Raw genomic sequence first — 16,135 nt, 5'->3', positions numbered from 1 at the left:
TTCCCCTTCAGGTTCACTGATAGTGAAATTAGTTTCAACCACATCAGGTGCTCTAAAAGAAATTTCCTAGCATTAGCCTTTAGATCCATACTCCCCACACACAAAAAAAGTTACATTCACTCAAGAGGATCTTATGGCTCTGACTGACCTTGGGGGTAGGATTTTAGTAAGGTGCCCAGGGCTCCTCCAATGTCAAAATAGCATGTTTTGTCAAGAAGTATTTTCTGATCTAGACAGTCACAAGTCTTTAAGACATCAAAAAATACAGCCAATGGTGATATATTTTTGTTCAATGAGACCAGTACAATACTAAAATGAAACAACAGTTTCAGTTGTGAACATATGTTTTTGAAATCCAAACTATCTATTTCTAAAGATGCCAAAATTCTCACTCTCTCAAGGATTTGAAAGAATTTACGTATAAAGTGATATGGAATGATTATCTGTCACATTTTCTATTTTCTGTAATATGAAGGGTCTTTTAACATGAACGGTCTTCACTATGGTAAACTGCAATCTACCTGATATCCTGACTCTGTGCGTAGATCAGAAAATGGTTCAAATGGCTCTAAGCACAATAGGACTTAACATCTGAGGTCATCAGTCCCCTGTAGATCAGAACATTCTGTAACTGATATGCTCAGTAATGTAAAGTGCCATTCTTATAGTCTGTAGTCAGTTCTATACCTAGGAGCAGGTGCTTCTCTGCCCTTCAAAAAACTGTGTGTCTAGTGAGAATTTTGATAAAAATGTTGTCTGTACCCAACAAGAGATTAATTTGTCCTTATATGAACATTCTGCAAATCTATGTCTGCAATGTCTACCATTCTGTAGTTTCACTCAATAATTTTTTATGAAAACTAAGAAAGTTCAGTGATTTTGTGAAGTAATTCTCCAGGTAAAATCAAACAACATGAACTCGAAGTTGGAATATCAACAATATGAGGAAAAGGATAGACTGCTACTAATCGTAAAGATGACCCATTGAGTTGCAGACAGACACAACACATTACAGCTTTCCACCAAAGCTTCCTTCAGCAAAGAAAACACACACACATTCACAGAAATACCCCATGCACACATGATCACTACTTGCAACTTGCTTTAAAAGCTGAAAAGAAGATTTTGCACTTCACGAAATGAAAACAAACAGTATGTATCCAATGACTGCAACAGTAATGAGTCACAACTGAAATCAGACAACTCATGCAAATACCTTTAGAAGTATCAGGAATTCCCTGGTCTGCCTATTCTCATTTTTTATAAGCAAATTCAATTAATAATTTAATAAATCCTTAATAAGAGAGTAATAGAAGTGATTGTAAGGTCAGAATACCTTCTTTTTCTCCTCTAATTAACAATATGGGCATACACAGAGGTTGTATTCACTTGTGAAATGCAGTCTTGGTGAAGCAGTGAGAGCATAACATGAATAGATGACCAGTACCCCCCCCCCCCCCCAGATGTGGGGGCACACACTGGGGTGGGCACAGGTCTTGAGGATGTGCCAACAAAGGGCAGAGGCCAGTGGCCAAGCCATATTGAAAAATAAAGTGCCATTTTGCTGTATTTTTCTATGCAAAATGATCAGTCATTGGACGACCAAAAAAGTGTGTTCATGATCGAGGTCCAAGACCCAGAATTCTCAGAACACACCAGGCTGACAGACACCAGATTGGAAGCTACGTTTTGTACAATATACAGTGGGAGTAAAACTGCAAACTAACAAAAACATTATTGGTGGAAGCTAGAAAAATTCTTGCCATTGGGAGCACGGTGTTCACTTCACTTTCTGATACAGGTTAAGTAGTGTCAACTTGATTCTCTTCCTGATATCGTAGGATGGTCTCTGACGTGGTGATGGAGAGAGGCGAAGGCAATATCTGCAATGTATACTGGTAACAGTCTGAATTCTAGTGATCTCCAACTTCACATCTGTTGTCATCATGCCTGCCCACAATTATCATAAGAGCATACAGCAGCTTCAGCAGACTGTTTCACAAGAAAGTTGGAGCATTCCTAGAGTCAAGTATATTCATACAGGCTAATGTGCATGCAGTTCTTTCTTTTGATTGTGTGCTCACTGTATTCTTGCAGCTCTATTATGTTTAATAAATCTCTTAGGAAGCAGTTTATCATTGTCATGCATATCCTCATCAGATAGCCTACCCAGGCCCTTAGTGTCCTTTCTCCTGCAATCAATTTCATGTATCAGTCAAACATTCTTGAAGTGTGTGTAATTAAGTGTTGAGATGTTTTTATTAATTATTGCACTTGTAATTGGAATTTACCTGGGGCCATGTATTTAATTTGTAATTAGCAGAGACCTCTCAAGAGGTTAACAAGCATAAAAGTATGGAAATGCTGGTACCCGGAATTCCGGCCTGGAGCCCATTTACTATTAAACTGTGTTAAAATAAATTCTGTTGTGTATCTTCACGAAGCACTTAGATTTCAAGGAGCAATCTGACTCTCAGTAGGCCTGGTTCATGCAGAGCTGGTATGCTCACATATAGTATTTTGCACCCTAGGTGTAACAATTTGTGGGGATGTGAAATGGAACAATCACATAAGTTCAGTCATAGGTAAAAAAGCAAGTGGCAGACTTTGGCTAAGACAATTGCTTATGTAAAATTCATGTGATTCTCCATACAATACCGCCCAGCCATGTGGGAACTACCAAATAGAACTAACAGCAGATACTGAACATTTGCAAAGGAGGGCAACACCAGTTTGTTTGACCCACAGGAGAGCAGCACGCAGATGATGAAGGAACTGAACTGGTAAACACTTGAAGATAGATGTAAACTATCTCGTGAAAACATACTCAGTAATTTTCAAGAACCAATTTTAAGGGATGAATCTAGGAGTATACTACAACCCCCTATCTATTGCTCCCATAGTGATCATGAACATAAGATTATAGTAATTACAGCTCAAACACAGGCATTTAAGCAAACATTCTCCCCATACTCCAAATGTGAATAAAACAAGTAAAAGCCTTAATAACTGGTACAACGGATGTCTGCCATGCACTTCACATTGGCCTTCAGAGTATTCATGTGGATAATTTAGGAGTAAAGGTACTTCTCACCGAATAGTTGAAATGCTGAGCTGTCAACAAGAATACAAAAAAGAATGAAAACCTCATCAGCTTTCAGATAGATCCTTTAAGGAGCAAGAGTATATACAATGAGTAGAGAACATACAATGTCCATGGGTATTATATGTTCAACCATCACAATGTATTTGGCAGTTGTAATTAAAGTGCAGCTACTCATGGAGGTCCAGAGTAGGCTATAATTGTCGTATGGTAGTGAAACTTGGTAGATATGCTAATGCATCAACACAGAAACAATTTACACTGGAAAAACTATCAGTTCCAACTGTGGCCACAAGGTCATCTGAGAGGTCATTACATGAGTGAACAATATGGCCATCAAGAAGAGAGACCATGTGCTGTTAGTCAATCTGTTTTATGTGAGCAGCAGCAATTACAGTGCTTCACTGACATTAGAGTATTGCTGACTGAAAGGTCTGAGGTGAGGGCCAATGTCATTAAATGGTTTAAAGATGATGATAATGAAATTTGAAAATATGGGTGAACTTGGTGTAGCACCTAGAAGAGAAAGAATTCTATCTCATTGTAAATTATTGATAAAGTTGCTGTTGCTGTAACTGACCATACAGCACATGCCTTGGATAGTGCGAGTGTTTGTGCAGCATCATAAGAATTGACCATCCCATAGTTAAAAGTACGGAAGGTTTTGTTGCCAGTATTACAGTGGTACCCATATAAGATCCAGATGGTGCAGCAAATGAAACCTTATAATTCACAGCAGTTTTCTGAATTTTCTTTTCAGTTTCTGGCATGGATTGAAGTTGACAACATTTGGACAGGCAATATTCTATGGAGTAATGAGGCCCATTTTACACCACAGGGTCAGTGAATACACAGAACTAACAAATTTGGGGTACTGTAAAAACATGCACTGTGCACAAATATCCATTGCACTTGCTGTATATGACTTTATGGCGCAAATTCATAAGCACCTTTATTCTCAGTCCATTCTTCTTTGAAGAAAATGCACCCAGAGGACCCATCAATCAGATGTACTGTGATGTCTGCATGTTATCAAGAACTCCTTCTACAGCATGATATTGTTTGCTTTGGAAGAGTACAACTGTGTGGGAATCGTTTTCATGCAAGATGTGCAGCACCCCATGTTGCTCACCCAGTGAAAGACCTGCTTAACACAACCTTCCACAAACATGTTGCATCACAGGTTTTGCAGATGCATAGCCTACACAATCACCTCATCTGAATCTATGTGACTTTTGATTCTGAGGATATCTAAATGAATGCATTTACCAGGACACATTTGGTTTCTACCTGATCTGAAGGCCAGAATACAGGAATACATTGCTCAGATTCCACTGGAACTGGTGCAAGAAACTGTTGATCATGTCATTTTACAAAGAAACAGTTACTAATAAAATCAACCTCACATTTTTCGCACTTGTTTGTCCTTTTCTGCCGGTGTCCAGTTCCTAATCCATTACATATGGAAACATTTCTACACATTGTTCTTGCATTCATGGAGCCAGGTGCACCTGGTGTGCAAAACTGGAACTTTTTTTTCAGCACAAATTGGTTTCACATTAACATATCTACCAACTTTACCAACTTTTGCTGCCATATGACAATTACAATGCATAATGGACCTCTGTGAGTAGCTGCAATCACAGCTGTGTGTGTGTGTGTGTGTGTGTGTGGGTGGGTGGGTGTGTGTGCGTGCGTGTATGCAAGTGCATGTGTGCACACCTATTTATAAGTACTCTATCTTGTTAAAGGATTCAACTGGAAGCTTTTTTGTGTTTGTGTGCATGCGTCAGTTGACAAATCAATGCCACCACTATTCACTGAGTGGCCTCTTTTACTCCCTTTTACTTCTAAATTATTTACTACCTGCCAGAACTTTCCTTACCATGTATCCATATGTAGATGAAGATGAAATGAAAACAAAAAATTATTATATACTTCTGTCTGACTTCTGCTGCCAGAGACTGTGGCTATGTGTGTGTGAGTTGCGTTTATGTGAGTGTGTATGTGTGTGTATGTTTTCTATTTTTGACAAAGGCCTTGTTGGAGAAAAGTTATCTTTCAACAGTCTTTTTGTTTTGCCTTTCTGTGACTCAGCATCTCCGCTATATGGTGAATAGTACCTATGCTTTTCATTATACTGTAATCATTTATAAAATTTATTATCAGCAATCCACCTGAGTTTGAGAGTAACAGAGATGCTTATGTGTACAACACTAAAAGGAAAAATGATCTGCTTTATATCTTTTAATGAATCTAACTTTGGCGCAGAAAGAAATATACAACTATAAAACACTTTTACTGTGGAAATTAAATGTTTGACAGAAAGCAGAAGTGTTTCTCCTTTACAACTCCTTTTATAACACAGAGGAACTCTTGAATAGAAATAATTGGTCATTTTCAGGGTTCCATAGCTCAATTTTTAAAAACAGAACCCTTATAGGATCACTTTGTTGTCCACCTGTCAGCCTGACAGTCCGTCCATCTGTTTGAGACCCCTTTTTTCTCATTAACAGGTATGCATAGCAATTTGAAATTCATGTCGCATATGCAGATTTACAGTCCCTTACGGTGTGAAAGGTTTAAGCTTCTAAGTCAATGCAGTCAAAATATATGGCCATTTAGATCACATATTTCAATGCTCACAAACTCATTCATCAAAATCTACAGGGCACCTCCCTTTGACTGAGAATCAAGAAATTTGACACAAAGTATGTTTCACAGCACAAGTAAAGGAAAAAAATCTGAAAATCGTTACTTTGTAATTATACCAGAAAAGAAAAAAAGTTCCCAGTCATTGTCTGTCTGTCTGTCTATCTGTCATAATACCCCTCTTCGTCAGGAATGGGTAAAGATATCAAGTTTTTATGTCATGAACTATGGTCTACCACCTCTTGGCAGTGGAAAACTTTAAAGTCAGTGCAATCAAAACATACAGCCATTTACGTCATGTTTTGATATGCAAAAACTCACTCATCAAAACCTGTATGGTACTCTCTGCTAATCTAGAACTATAAATTTTGGCAACAAGTTATATTTCACAGTATAAGTAAAGGTAAAAATCTGAAAATTCTTAATTGGAAATTATATCACATAAAAAATATTTCTTTTTATAACCTCTTTTCCCAGGAATGGGTCAAGGTATAAAGTTGAAATTTATGTCAAACACTAAGCTCTACAGACACTTGGCAGCATTAAAAAAATTGAAGCTTCTAAACAACGCAGTTAAAAGATATGATCACCTTTAAAGGCACCTTTTTCTCAGGAATGGGTACAGGTACCAAGTTGAAATTTATATCAAATGATGCACTAAGGCCTATGATCCCTTGCTAGTGTAAATACTTTAAGCTCCTAAGTCAATGTGATCGAAAGATATGGCCAAATGTCACAGTTGGATACTCGCACATTCACTCATCGACACCTATAATGTACCACCCACAAATATTTCAGGCCTGGTGGTTTAGCAGTGACGTGCATACCTGGAAACTGAGAGGCATTGGAACTGAATGTTGGTTGGATCATGAATTTTTCGATCTTTGTTTTAACCTACTCTCACCTCTCAAAGGTGTGAGGAGTCGCCAGAAACAAAATGTGATTCGCTTTCCATGTTCAACTGTCGTTCCCCTTTCGTTGGTTGGATAACAGGAATAGGGTAGGTACACACAAGTCACCAAAGTGGTATGTAATAGAAAGACTTGCACCAGGCCATTGACCCACAAGAAATAATTATTGGTATCTATACAAATAATTCTGTTTGTATGGAACCCTCAGATAATGAGTCCTGTTCACTCTTGTCTGGTTTTATTACAGAAAAAAAAAACCTGTTAATGGCCAGCATGTAGCGATATTGATATTGGTTTAAGAAGTGAAGGGCCCATTAGCTGTGGAAAAAATACGACTTTCTTTCTACCTGAAATACATGAGAGATGTGGAAAATATGGCTTCAGTGGTGTTGTACACTAATAATCAGAGGTATTCAAGCAATAACTTACGTGTCAGGTCGATGGTGCTCTTTGCAGAGCCAAGAGTGTTTTCTGCTTCACATGTGTATATTCCAAAATCTGATGTTTTGGTCTTACGTATCTTAAGTTTATATATGTGATTCACGTGTGTCACTTCAAAATCATTTGACGGTTCAATCAGACGGCCATCTTTCTGCCATTTCACTTTGGCTTTAGGTTCAGAATCAACTCTGCACTCCAGTTCAGACTCATATTCCACACCGCTTATTACACGTTCTTTTACAGCGGTCACCTTTGGTTTATCTGTGAAAGAAAATAAAAAGTAAATATCAGTTGTACTTCATCTACATCTACACAATTACTTTGCAGTTCACAATTACATGTCCAGCAGTGGATTCTCTTAATGACAAGGACAACAAAAATAACTTTTCAAACTTTGTCCTTTGACAAGAAAGTACCAGTATCTAGGTAGCATATATGAGGGGCTTATTTCAATAGTGGTACAAGTCCATTACCTCCACTTTTCTGTTTATAATGCTTCTGACATTAATGATCCAAACAAACAGAAAGAAAGGTTCATCTCTAGCAAGAAGTCATATGCTTGAATATTTGTGGTATCCCAACTGCAGATTTTTCAGCACTCATTTAACTTTAGGACTCTGTATCTCAAAATGAACAAAAATGGACTTGTACCACTATTGAAATAAGCTCTTCATATTACACACTGACTGCGAACACCAATAGCACAAATTAATTAGGACCTCTAAGAATGTACAACTGCACTCTGAATATTATCAGTAATACAAATAAATTATGAATGTGAATGTCTTGTGAATACTTACAATGGACGACCACCTTAACATGTGCTGGATTGGATTTGCCATAGGTATTCTCAGCTGTGCACTCATATTCTCCTGAATGGCTTGGCGCTACTTTCTCAAAATTAAGCATAGATCCCTTAAATGTTTCTTCTTTGGCTTTCCTCTGGAGAAACAGAGAAGATTCTTAATTGTTTCTTTCAAGCAAATTAATTTAATTCTGCATTGTTATAATGTTAACACATAGGCACACAAAAGTAAAGCATGTAAGATTTACATTAAATATAATTTATTATTTTTCATATTTCATACCTTCTTAATCCAGGAAATTGTGGGTTTTGGGTATCCATTTGCATCACAGCTGAGCGTAAGGGCTTCTCCAGCCTCAACAACAATAGATGACTTATTAGGACGGATTGTGGCAACTTTTGGAGCCTCTGGAATACAATAACTACTGTTTTAATTACTGCAGTATAAATGTGTTCTTTTCATACACATTGCACTTACGAGGATTTTGTTGATCAATCTTTCTTGTAATATCTTAATATGTATTTGGTTTGAGACACTCATGAGTCTTCAACGAGTCACATGAATATTGCTAGGTTAACATACAATGAAAGAGAATGAATATGGGAATTAAGTTTGTGGATCACACAAGTTTTTTTAAACACACTAACTGAAGAAACTAGAGGAACAAACTAAGAGAAAACTTTTAGGCACTACCAAAATTGGTGAACTGTTTAGTCCCATTTGCAAAAGTTTTGTGTCCCACACTGAAATATCTTCGTATTTCTTGGGTCAACATGATGTCACTAGTGAACATAAAATTGCACAGGGGGGAAACTAAAATAGTGTGTTGTCAAAGACATTCTTGTTGCAGAGATGGAGTTGTATATTAAAAATATAATTAAAAATAGAGCTACAACAACCAATGCATTCTGAATGGATAGACATTAAATATGATGTCCCGCACATTCAGTGCTTTGTTTACTATTTTTCTTTGTGTATGTAAATGATTTACCTGGGACATATAGAACCCTTCAAAGTCTATAATGTTTGCCTATGACACAACTACATTGATAAAAGGCCCAAATACATCCACACCAAGCACAACCAGGAGAGTAACACATACTCATATTCTGCAATTTTGAACAAATTAAAATGAAACAAAAGCAGAGATCAATGAGCAAACACTAGATGAGTCATGTGAAATGTGTAGATGGCCAGATGGATAATAAACTTGGGTGGCACCAGCATGGCAATAAGTTGACCAAGAAGCTCAGTTCTAGCTGGTTAGCACTATATCTCTCATTATAGTGACCTACAGAAGAAATTGCAAATGTACTTTCACTCAGCACTGTCCAATGATATAATCTTCTGGGGAAATGCAACTTAAGTCCACAAAGTATTTATTCTACAGAAGCATGCTGTATCAATATTGTGTGAAGTTGGCAACTGAACACGTCACGGAAACGTGTTCTACATCTACATCTACATCTACATCCGTACTCCGCAAGCCACCTGACGGTGTGTGGCGGAGGGTACCCTGAGTACCTCTATCAGGAATCTAGAAATAATTGCACTTACATTCCAATAAATATACTCCCTACTGGTAATTGTGCTCAAAAGAAAAAAAGGGTAAATTTAGAATTGACTGCAGAACTCACAAGCACAATTCTAGAAGTAAAAATAATTTCGATATACACTACCACTACACATCCCTATCTATGGTACACAATAGTTTTTTCTAATATGATGAAAAAGTCTATCACAGTCTACCAGTAGACATGAGACAAGGATCTGTAAATTACCAGATATTCAAACACAATGCAAAAAATATCTCATCAGCAACCCCTCCCGCAATTTATCAGAATAGTAATATTATTGATATGTATTCAACAGTTTTGATTTTGTCAGTGCTGCATCCTGCAACTAGTGCATGTGAGTGCAAGTGCACTGAGTGTGGTGTCACCACGCACATGTGTTTGAATTGGCCTCCAACTGTATCAACGCAGGCCAGCTGCTCAAGGTCACCTGTTGGATGCATGCAGGTGGCAAGGTCTTCACCACACCATCTGCTGGCGACTCAAACATATATGCTCGCACAACAGTGCTAACTGATTCTCTAGTATATCCTTCCAGTGTACCACTCATATCAGTGTACTGTGTCTTGTTATGTGGTGATCCACAAGAGTCTGTTTTCCATTATTGTTCAGAGGTGTATGAATTATTTGATATCTGAGTTACTTGGTCTGGTCTCATGTATTACTTGGTTACTACACGACTGGCAATAAGGATGGGATGGGTTCCGGAGTACTTTCATCAGGTTTATTCATTACAGACGTCGTGCTACTGGCCCTGACTGAACAGGTTACTTCAGCTGTGACCACTTTGTTGGCTTTCAATAACAGACAGGTTACTGTTCAACCGGTCCACCCACCTGCATTCCCTCCATATGATGCTACAGCCGAGGACTGGAATGCTCATGAAGAAAGACTCAGACGGCATAAAGAACAAGCAGCTCTTACTTTTGATCAATGTGCAGTTGTGTGAACTTGATTCAGATGCTTTCTTCATTTTCACAGTTTAAAGATCTGAAAACTTCCTCTAAGACTACTGAGAATGATTTTGATTATATGTATTCTCCTTGCCTAATACCTTCTTCAATTCTAGATTTTTCACTGCTTTGATAAAATCTAATGGATGCTATGGCATCGTCATACGTATTCTTCAGTATAGTAGTTTACTTTGAATGAAAGTCTTGATTTGAGGGACTGCTATTACATATTTTTTGGAAACTGAGTCAAAAGCTTTCTCAAAATACATGAGCCCCAGACAAAGTGGTCATGCATACTTATTACTTTGTTTCTTAACCTTTATTAAAGATTGTAAACGGTCTGCATTGCTGTATCCACTTCTATAGCCAACTTGTCCCTTGGTTGTTTAAAATCCTGCAGAGCATTCGTAATGGAGCTTTGAAATCAGTCTGCTAATAAATTTCATATAAACTGTAGGTGTTTGATGGCCTTCCTTCCTCTACAAAATGAACTGCAGCTGTGAATCGACAACAATAAGCTATTATGTGGAAATGAACCAAGATACAATCTAAAGTTTTTTATTAGATTGGTGATAATTTTAGTTACTATCAAGTAAATTATGAAACGAGAACTGATAGTTTATCGTTCTTTTACATCTGTCTCCTTTATAATGAAGTAGAATAATTACAGCTTTTTTTCAATTTTGGGGAACAGGCTTCCTCTAAAACCAATACTGCAAGTTCCTTTTTCAATACTTTACCTCCAGCTTTAACCATTTCTAATGGGGCACGATAACCATCAAGTGCTTTGCCTTTCTTCATACATCAAATGGCTGCACACACTTCATCTAACATTACTTCCAGAATGTATTTATTTTCACCATTAACTGTCTGAGTTCCTAATTGTTCTCTTGAATTAGTCAACTTTTTTTAGTGGAACCTTGGAATGCTAGTACAATTTTATCTCCATTCTATATCACTTCATTTTAACTGATGAAATGTGCTCTCTACCAATAAGTACGTTTCCATTTTGCTTTTCTCATGCTCTACTGCTTTCAACTGTTTCTCTTGCCAAAGTTTCATTTTGTCTTCTCACATTTTCTTAAGACATTTATGAATAGTTTTGATTCACTGTATCTGTCTGCGACTCAATGCCCACACTGTGTGGTCAATAGCAATCTCTCGTTTTCATCCTGTTGTTGTTTCATCTCAGATTTTCCACTCCTTGATGAATTCACTCATTCTATCACATTTCTATCACTAATTTCTTAAAACTCTCATTTTCTCTTTAATAGTGACCCCTTTTCTTTTGCTTTCTTCATGCCTGCACCATTTAACATTTGCATAAGTATCTTTGTAAAACAATTGTTCCTTTCATCTATGTGTGTATAATCTTTATTATCTAAGATGATAAACTTTTTGCCAAATTTGATCAGGTACACTCATCTATTCTTAAATATATTCTAGTACTTTGTGTCCCACTTTATTTATTTTCTACTGTGCATCTTGTGGGTAAACAATTACCTGAAATATCAACCTGGCATAGGCTGTCACCTTATGTATGTTTACTTTATTATTTGGTAAAATATGTCAGTTTCACATTTTGTTCCATGTCTTTGTCAAGTCCATTATCAATGTTTTCTTCCAGAAGAAAGAGTTCTCAACAAACATATTTTGCCCCTCAGCAGACTCTGCTAATGAATGACATATTTCTGTTGTATCAGAAGTTTTAAATTGAAGTAGCATTCTTTAGTTTTTCTTCTACTTTTTCATTAAACCCTTCCATTACTTTTCAGAATTCCCAGTCCAACTTCCAATGGTGTTTATAAGCAAATGTTATTATCTGTTTAGCCAAACTCTGTGTTGCAAGGTGTGGGTCCAGAGGCTGGCAGCTGTGCCCCATGGCCTGAAGTAATCACCTGATTCAGGGGCCACACAAGGCAGTATGGCCATGGTACGCTAGCCTGCCAGAACCTGCTGAGTTTGGCAAGTTTAGTGAAGGCTATATTAAAGTTTCATTTATTTTACTGTTGTTCACAATTATCCTTTTTAGTTCAGCTTATACCCAAAAGTCCAGGCACTGCAATTTAAAAACTACATGAAATGTGTGTCATACAGATAACAGGAGGGGATGATACCTTTAAGTAATTTCCACATCATCTGGAGTGCACACAACTGATGTGTCCCACTTAATAGTAGTGAAATTTGAATGTTAAGAAACAACATCAAGACAAGAAAGGATTTATTAAGGCGTCACAGAGTAGCATTCATAACCTTTGCTATGACAACATACTTGAAAATTAATTATGCTAAAAATAGGTATGATTACAATAGTTTCCACATTTTAAAAAGTGGCTACTGATGTAGATGAACAATGTATGGAGTCTAACAGTTAAAATTTATACACGGATTAGATGTGAAAAATCCCAGAGCACTCTATTTGAATTTGAATTTAATGTATCAAAATAAGGGTTCTTCTTACCAAAGACCTCCAATGAATGGTGTAGATCCATTGGTGTTTCATTAGACAGTATTTCACACGTATAGGTACCACGATCTGTAGGGCGTACATCTGTCAAAATCAGATTAGAGCCATTTAACTGTACCCGTTTATCTGTTGTTGCTATGATGGCACCCATAATCAGTGACGAGGTTCCATTTTTCCACATGAGAGGAAAGTTTGGGCCTAAAATGAGAAAACAAAGTACATGAGAAAATTCACCAAGTAATATTTTGTACAGGTTGGGGCCCACTAGAGACTTATTTCTTTTTATCTTTTTTTTATCTTGGAAACAAATGAAATTTGTTAAACATTTTCATAGTTTCATTACGTTAATTTAACAAGAACACTGCTATTTAGAACATACTCTAGCACTACATCACATAGCCAGACTCAGGTAGTGAAGAAACTGACAAATCTACTTCTGCAAAATTCGAGGCTCAAGGTACAGATTCTCTCCTGGTCTGAAGTACAAAAATTAGCAATAGTACACTTCAGTGTGTATGTGGAGACTAGCTTCATAGGGTTGCCACAGCCCACATGACACTGCTAAATTCCTGTTGCTTTCCAGGTTTCCAAATTAGTTATTCAATTTACAGGGAAAAGAAATTGCAGACAAAAGAACCAAAAAGTACCTCAGATTCCACCATACACTGAGCTGACAAGAGTCAGTCCTTCTTTTGCTCGGCGCAATGCAGCAACTTGACATGGAATGGATTCAACAAGTCGCTGGAAGTCTCTTGCAGAAATATTGAGCCATCTGTAATTTCAAAATTGTTGTCGATGCAGGATTTTGTGCACAAACTGATGTCTCAATTATGTCCCATAAATGTTTCGATGCAATTCATGTAGGGTGACCTGGGTGGCCAAATCATTCACTCAAATTGTCCTGAATGTTCTTAAAACCAATCGTGAACAACTATGACCTGATGTTAAGGCACAATGTTAACCATAAAAATTCCATTCTTGTTTGGGAACATGAAGTCCATGAATGGCTGCAATTGGTCTCCAAGTAGCTGAACATAATCATTTCCACCAGAGGACCCAGTCTATTCCATGTAAACACAGCCCACACCAGTATGGAGCCACCAAAAGCTTACACACTGCCTTGTTGACAACTTGGGTCCATGGTTTCCTGGATCTGCACCATACTCGAACCATAACATCAGCTCTTACCAACTGAAATTGGGGCTCATCTGACCAGTCCATGGTTTTCCTGTCATCTGAAGTCCAAAGGATATGGTCAGGGAGCAAGGAGATGCACTGCAGGTGATGTTATGCTATTAACAAAGACACTCATGTTGGTTATTGACTATCATAGCCCATAAAAACCAAATTTCGCCGCACTGTCTACATCTAAATCCATACTCCGCAAGCCACCTGACGATGTGTGGCGGAGGGTACCTTGAGTACCTCTATCCTACCGGACACTATTGTCGTAGATGCCACATTGATTTATGTGGTTATTTTATGCAGTGTTACTTGTCTGTTATCACTGAAAACTCTATGCAAATGGCCCTGCTATCAGTTGTTAAGCAAAGGTCATCAGTTACGGCATTGTCCATGGTGAGAGGTATTACCTAAAATTTTGTATTCCTTGCATGCCCTTGGCACTGTAGATGTCTGAATATTGGATTCCCTAATGATTTCCGAAATGGAATGCCCAATGTTCCTAGCTCCAACTACGTTTCTGCATTCAAAGTGTGTTAATTCCCATTGTACATCCATAATCCCATCAGAAACGTTTTCACGTGAATCGCCTGAGCACAAATGAGAGCTCCGCCACTTCACTGCCCTCTTATGCCTTGTGTAAGCAATACTACCGCCATCTGTATATGCGCATATCACAGTCCCATGACTTTTGTCACTAGATGGAATATATGTGAAAAGGACTGAATTTTAAAATTCACCAGAGTTTCTCACTCAACTTTGATATATGTTGTAACAGCACCATCAGTTATTCCGGTACAACCACAGTATTTCTGGCTGAGCAAATCTGCAACATTCTCAAACTAGTTGAACTGGCCAGTTATTGCCCTAGCACCATGTTTCTGTATTCTCAAGTGAAATCTTACTAGAAGATATGCTATATGTTTGTGTGACTCCATCATGCTACCACCGACGATATAAATTAGTTTAAGTTCATGTCACTCCACAATATTAAGAATGAAGACAATGTCTCAGCCAAGACCACATTTGTAAAACCTTAATTTACAATGACCAGTATGGTAAACAGAGTCACTTTCATTTGATCAGATCGCATGAGGGTAGTTCTGTTTACCGAAACCAGTCACTGTAAATAAAAGCTTTACAAATGCGATCTCGGCTGAGAAGTTGCCTTCCTTCAAGTTGAACACCAGAATGTTGTCTTAGATGTTTGTTCAATTTGATGAACCCAGGTATTGCAGTCAAATATGGTCACATTTTCCCCACTTTTGTGTGTGTTACATTGGATTTATAAATATTTTTATTTACTAATATTTTATTCATAATTCACATTTTTAGACTCAGGTCAATGATTTAAAATTAATTAACACAAACTACATGCATTTTATCTGTTGTAACAAACTACTACAAAATGTAAAACCATCTTACCTTACCTAGTTTTACATCAGAATCTTTTATTACCTGTCTTATTAGCAAAAAGTAAGCAAGAACTCATTTATATGACTTTTAATATTTGGCCCTCGTATTCGGTGTCGCATCGAATCAGTGTCCTGGCAGAATTCTGCTGCCACGTAGCACGCCTATAGCTGTAAATGTTAAATAGCTGTAAATACTTACGCTCCTTGAGATCGTCCACTGGGACTTTCCACGAGCAGGGGAAGACAACAGTGTCACCCTCGTGTGCCTCCAGCATCATAGATTGCACGGTGAACTCAGGTGGCGGACCCGTGTACTCCTTCTCCTCTTCGTAGTCTGACACATTGGTGTCCGGGTCATCATCATTGGCATAATCATCCATCTGATAGCCGTCATCTCCATCCAAGCTTGGTCGTGACAGACCTGTAGACACATACATCGCCCATTAGATATCAGTAAACAATGGAATTGGGTATGCATGGTTTGGGACTGAGTGCATTTTACAGACAGAGTAAGCATAAAAATAAAAGACTACACATTTTTGCATTAAAGCCCAACAAGGTTGAAATAACAATGAATCCAGGGATGGCAGCTGACAATGTATGCATATGCTAGTTCGATCCAGTTCAGTTG

The 16,135-nt window shown here is 37.7% G+C and overlaps 1 protein-coding gene across 4 annotated transcripts in view; it reads right to left on the bottom strand.

The window, feature by feature from the left end:
• Nucleotides 1–16,135, bottom strand: part of LOC126334793 (lachesin-like) — a 778,486-nt gene that overhangs the window by 39,954 nt on the left and 722,397 nt on the right. For all 4 annotated transcript variants that reach the window (XM_049997421.1, XM_049997420.1, XM_049997422.1 and 1 more), the window contains exons 2-6: nucleotides 15,704–15,925; nucleotides 12,902–13,105; nucleotides 8,196–8,320; nucleotides 7,908–8,049; nucleotides 7,096–7,368 (exon numbers count right to left, since the gene is read on the bottom strand). In XM_049997421.1, coding sequence (XP_049853378.1) covers nucleotides 7,096–7,368; nucleotides 7,908–8,049; nucleotides 8,196–8,320; nucleotides 12,902–13,105; nucleotides 15,704–15,925 — 966 coding nt within the window. The remainder of the gene's footprint in view (nucleotides 1–7,095; nucleotides 7,369–7,907; nucleotides 8,050–8,195; nucleotides 8,321–12,901; nucleotides 13,106–15,703; nucleotides 15,926–16,135) is intronic.

This window comes from Schistocerca gregaria, chromosome 2, assembly GCF_023897955.1.
Source record: "Schistocerca gregaria isolate iqSchGreg1 chromosome 2, iqSchGreg1.2, whole genome shotgun sequence".
Classification (NCBI taxonomy): Eukaryota; Metazoa; Arthropoda; class Insecta; order Orthoptera; family Acrididae; genus Schistocerca; species Schistocerca gregaria.
Note: the sequence above shows the minus strand (reverse complement) of the source record. Positions and strands in the feature narration are given on the sequence as shown.